Source organism: Halyomorpha halys, unplaced genomic scaffold (assembly GCF_000696795.3).
Source record: "Halyomorpha halys isolate HHAL.00 unplaced genomic scaffold, Hhal_1.1 Scaffold1967.1, whole genome shotgun sequence".
Classification (NCBI taxonomy): Eukaryota; Metazoa; Arthropoda; class Insecta; order Hemiptera; family Pentatomidae; genus Halyomorpha; species Halyomorpha halys.
Window position 1 is genome coordinate 1 of NW_027112357.1, and position 5,995 is coordinate 5,995.

The 5,995-nt window shown below is 35.0% G+C and overlaps 1 protein-coding gene across 1 annotated transcript in view; it reads left to right on the forward strand.

Annotated features, from left to right (window-relative positions):
- Positions 1 to 1,278: 1,278 nt before the first annotated feature.
- The window catches only part of Ppi1 (Protein phosphatase 1c interacting protein 1), a gene marked incomplete at its 5' end in the record, with an annotated part of 14,550 nt that continues 9,833 nt past the window's right edge, over positions 1,279 to 5,995 (forward strand). Inside the window, 2 exon segments of the mRNA XM_014436508.3 lie at positions 1,279 to 1,620; positions 3,415 to 5,318. Coding sequence (XP_014291994.1) covers positions 1,279 to 1,620; positions 3,415 to 5,318 — 2,246 coding nt within the window.

Genomic DNA, 5,995 nt, shown 5'->3' on the forward strand with positions numbered 1-5,995 from the left:
TAAATTTAAATCCTCCGCCAGGGGGTCACGTGACCAAATACTGGCTTCCCATTGGCTGCCTAATGATCACGTGATAGACCACGTGGATGGTTAAGGGTGAGTCGAGCCGAATATTAGAATTCAAATCTCCCGCCATGTGTGACGTCATCAAAATGCTGGCTTCTGATTGGCTCCCCAAATCGGTGTCCCAGCTCCCCCATATTCCCTCTACTGCTGTGATATTATTATTAACTGCGAGCACACATATATCATCGTGGTGAGGATAGTGTTAGGATTGTTTGGAATGTCTGCAGTATGGACGGTATATAGGATGGGACCGAGGATACTACCTTGAGGAACACCAGCGGACTGAGAATAGAGGGATGAATAGGAACCACTGTGGTTTACTTGGAATAATCCATCGATGAGAAAGGAACGAATGATGAGAATGTATGTAGGAGGTAGGAATTTATGGAGTTTGTAAAGCAGTCCCGGGTGCCAGACTCGATCAAAGCCTGTTCTACATCGAAAAAGACTCGTGAGCAGTACCGATTTAATGTTAATTTTAAGATATTAGGATTACATATTAAATTTCAATATTTTTACAGTCACATATTGACTCTTAGGCTAAATAATTAAAGGTATAAATCTTAAAATTTACTGGCTCCTAATGAAGAAAATTGTACCAGGAGACTGTAAATAACAAAACTGTCTGGACGGCTAATAGGAGGGAAACTGCTAAGGAAGAATGAGTGTTGCCACGAAAATCAAACATTTTCCTCCCACATACCTCATATAGAAGGGTCTTTTTGACTAGAGGATTGGGCTAAAATCGTGTATACATATATTAATGTGAGCTTAACTTTATTTAAAATGACTCTAACCACAAATGTTTGTAGAAATATGACTTGACTGCGTGATGAAAAAAAAAAAAAAAAGAATCTTGTACTCATCAATTTAAGTACAAAGTATAATGAAAAGGACATGACAGGGGACTAACATATAACGATAACATCAAATTTTATTGATAGGTAAATTGACACTTCAACTAACTGTATAAGTTTAATTGTTGAATCTCTTGTTTAAATGACATGAATCTCTTAAATTAATTTTTTTTTTTTTTAATTTTTGCTCATTTGATACTCTTTCTTTTCCAGTTGTGCATCAACTAAAAGCGATTATAAGGTCGTTAATAGGTTCAGTGTTCTTATTTAATTAGAAAAAGAATAATTATTATAGGAATATCGATTAGAGAAATCTCACAAGGACTCAAAGCACTAACGTAGATATTCTTTTCAGAAGAGTTAACGTTAGCGGGAAAAATTATAGCAGGTGCACCTGAATCTTGGCAAATAGAGATAGCAAAGGATGTACCGGAGTTCGATAAGTATCCGCAATATCGGGTCATTATTCCCATTTCCAAGAGTTTGCCCCAGGAACCCGGTCGTGATGATGCTATTCGGATCTTGGTTCCGCAATCAGCTGTCATAACAGGCGAAGGTCTGAGGTACATCAACGCTGTGGTCAAGACTGAGCTGGACCCAACCACACTGGAGCAGATCCACCAGCAAGTGGAGGAGGAAGCCAGCCGCAGGGCTGCGCAGTCCACCGACAAAATCAGTGAATTCACTTTTGCAGCAGGTAATTTTTATTCCAAAATTATTTTTGATTTAGTTAATTATACAGTATATAATTATATTGAACTATACAATATGAATTGAGGACCTCGAAGCAAGAAAAAAACTTCCTTTGGAGGTATGTCCATTAACGTTTTATTTAGGAGATATTCACGTCTAAAGATTTACATGTATGCTTTAACTACTTTATCAATGAAATGTGAACATTAACTTTCATATTAATATTGTTGGAAGTGACTAAAGGTAATTAAGGCATTAGGACTTGCTCGGTATCATCCTTACAGAGCAGCAATGGTCCAACGTTCATTGATGAGTTAATAGTTGATAGTGGATTTATACAATGGGAAGAAGATGGTTAGGGGGGTACGGTCAGTGAAGATACAAATAAGTAAAAGCTTATTTATTAATGACAACGTTTTGGCCAGAATTTTAAGTCTTCATCAGGGCTCAGAACAAAGCATAAGATAACAACCAGTAAATAAAAGGATATACAGAAAGATTTAAAATTAAGAAAATGGATACATGAATAGTGTTGCAAGACATGATTATTTAAGAATTATAAGAATATAATACTTAAAAGGCGGTACGAGAAGAGTAATATTAAAATTAAATAGGAGAATAGAAAAAATAATAAAATACATATACAAGTCTAGTTAGTAAACATATGTACAAAATGAAAATGAAAGAACAAAATTACTTTATTCAAAATAAAGTAATGAAAGAAGTGGGAAATAAAACGAATATATAGCTAATTAAATATGAAAGTAAAGTAACATAATTAACGAAATAAAAATTTTATTATTTATAAACCAAAGAAATATGAATATTTTAGTTTAATAATAATAATAATTTAAAATTAAAGTTATGAATAAAAACTATATGCAATTAATGAAATATGAAAGCAAAATACTAAAATAAAAAAATAAAATATATAGTTAAGTAAGATAAAAGAAGCAATTAGTAAATATAATAATAATAATATGTGGCGAACATAACTAATAACGTAGGTAAGGAAGATTTAATAAGAAAAGAGTAGAGAATGAGAAGGGCTCTAAAAGAAAGATTAGAAAAAGGTTAATACAACATAAAAAAAAAACTAACTAGATTTTGATATGTATTTTATTATTTGCTTTTTCTTCTTAATTAATTTTAATATTACTCTTCTCATAAGCCGTTACCTTCTTATAATACTCATTCATAACTGTCAAAACTATTAATGTATCCATAATGTTAGTTATTTTCTTATTCTCTAATCATTCTGTATATCTTTGTATTCATCGGATTTTATCTTGTTTTTTGTTCTTAGCCCTGATGATAAGCTATATGTTTTGTACTTATTTGTGTTCTCCAATAACAGCACCCCCAATCATCATTTAAAATTTAAAAGTTTTCAGTGGTATCAGAGCTGATTAATACCTAGACATCTGCCGTTCGACTGCTGGGAAAGAAAGATGTCGAGTCTGCCTAAATGATTAAGGTAATCACTTTGGTCCCTTAGTGTTTGCTTTAGTAGATATTCACGTCTAAAAATTTTCATTGTTATGAATTATTTAGATCATAATAAATAAATTAATATTTGTCTTATCTACTTTATTAATTAAATTTAAATATTAACATTCATATTAAATCTTATTCAAAGTGATCACCTTGAGCATCCTTAGAGACCTTTCTTGTTTTGAGGTTCTTATTTCATATTTTTAGTTTCGATCCTTAAACCCTGAAACACCCTTTATATATTCATATTAACTAATAAAATGACTGTATTCCTTAATATTCACCAAATGTTTCACTATTTCAGGGAAGTCTCTCTTGTTCCCAATGACTCCATATAAACTTATTACAAGTTTAAGAAAATCACCACTTTATCTTCAGGTGACTAGAAGTGGAATGTACGCTAATGATAAACCATTTTTCACTCTTATTGGACAAGTAAAATTGCTCTTGGGCGATTCCTTTGTAAAAGCGATCATGGTCGCCGGGGACACTAAGGTACTTCCTGTTTCAGCCCATATTGAAGATCAATATCCAATATCGAATGTGTTTGGCGATCAAACTGGAAAGATTTCCGTTTTTCTACGCCTTTCGTGTTTTGGAAAATCAGCTTTTGAAAATGAAGCACAGGATCTGTTAGAAGCACCTGCAGACCATCCACAGGGTAGTTCAAAACAGAAGTTTCATCCTTTGTATTCAGATTACGAACAACAATTAGCATCAGAGATACGTGCCCAAGAAGAGAAATTTACTAAACCTGTACCTTGGAGAAAACCATGGGATGATATGCCGGAATATGAAAAACCTCCTCCTGCACTTCCACCTTTCTACGAACCCTTACCTCCTCTTCCTCCTCCCCCTCCTCCACCAAAGCCATTTGATATTGGTGAACACCTCCCTAATTTGCCGAGATGTGGTCCTAACCAGCCACCACCTTGTTACAGAAGGGCTGGAGATGCCCCATTATCTTATTGTACAAGAGACATGGAGGCACAACTAAGACGGGAAGAAATGACCAAATATACTCAGACGGATTCGGAGTTGCAAATTAAAAACCCAGTATCTCAACCTCCTCAAGAACGGTATGAGAAGTTGGAAAAGGAAATGAATAAAAAAAATTTGTCAAAACTTGGAGCACACTCCCAAGGGGTTGACCAATGTAAGATGAATGTAGGTGATTGTGAATGTGACGGAGCACATTGCAAAAGGAAATGGAGAAATTTACAAGGGCAAAGTCTTAACCGATTTGACGGAAGCCCAAATAAAGAAGAAGATGAGGAAGAAGAAGAAGACCAATCCACAAAGCTAAAAAATGTAAACACAGGTTCAAGAAAACAGGCTGGCAAGAAGTGTACCTGTCCGAGAATTCCGGACATATTACTTCCCCCGCTAGTTGGGAAGCCACAGTGTGGGTGTCGGTGTGGTGCTATTAAAGCTAAAATAGCTCAGCAGAACAAGAATTTCACGCTAGTAAAGGAAAAAATAACATCAGAAGGACCAAGTAATGAAGATTTAGGAAGTAATAAAGAGCGTTCAGAGAAATTTCAAAAACCTGAAGAGTCAAAAAGTTCTCCACAAACATCTAATTCTTTGCTAGAGAAAGAGAAAAGATACATTGAAACGTCTTATCCAAAAAGAAATGATGTTTTTTTCCTTCCGGGTGCTGATTCATCAACCCATATTGCTCTCACAAGTCAAGAATGCGGCTATGACTTGAAAAGGTACCTTCAAAGAGCTGAAGAGATGGGCGAGTTCGAACAGGTTAGAAAATACATTGATCCAAATCCGCTGTCAGGCTTGAAACCGAACAAATTGCCGGACGAAGTTAAAAAAGCTCTAGAAAAGGAAGTTAAAAAGTTGGAAGAAAAAACTCCGGCGCTAGTTGATACCACGGACATGAAATCAGCAGTTAGCAAAAGCGAAAAAGATAAAAAAGATGATGGTCCAAAAGATGTTGACAAGAAACCAACTGTCAAGAATGATGGTGGAAAAGTACCCGATGAAAAGGTAGTAACCGTAATAAAACCTGCCGTAACCAAAAAAGACCAAAAGGTAAAAGCTAAAATAAGAGCAAGCAATATATATGAATACACGGCTGGCATGTACCCAGGAATACACGTTGGCCACAAGTACTGTGTGAGGCCGTTAAGATTGGTTCCGAAGACGATGGGTTGGCTTTGGAACGTATCTGATCTCGGAGGAGTTCTTAAGGTAAATAATACTCATAATAATATTTTCCCATTAATTGCAAAAAATAATTTAATTAATATTTATTATTAAATATCTTTCTTAAAAGGTACCGCCAAACTCATGGATCGTTGGCATAGTAACGTATAGTCCAATAGTCAACCATGGCGGTGTTGCTCACTTAACCTAACTGAAATATCGCTCTGTAACTGCAATTAACATTATGTTATCCTCACGAACCAGGGTAGGGCTGAATTAAAATTATGTGTGTGAATGTGTATAATCAGTTGATATCTAAAGTGCCGTATACGATAAGTTTGCCTCGGGTTTTGTTTTAACGTGTTTTTCTGTTCTCTTCGATTCGCCAAAAAGATTTATTTTAATATGTGACGTCACTAAATAAAAAATGATATATTTAAATTTATAATGAGCTGTAAGCACAATCCGAACATTCTGTTATCAGTAATTTTCAGATACGCCACATGGGTTTTTACCATCGTTGTGTGTGTGTGTTTGATGGGTGTTTTTATACGTCATAAAGTACATAAATACCCGGTAGGTTTTGCCATTTTCTTATTTCAACAGGGATTCATTCTGCCTCCATAGAATGGCCAAGAAAAGGAAAATTGTTTCCAGAACCAGCGGGTTATCTTCTTGCAATACTGGAGCAAGTAGTGTCAACTAACTCCTACTGAAAATAT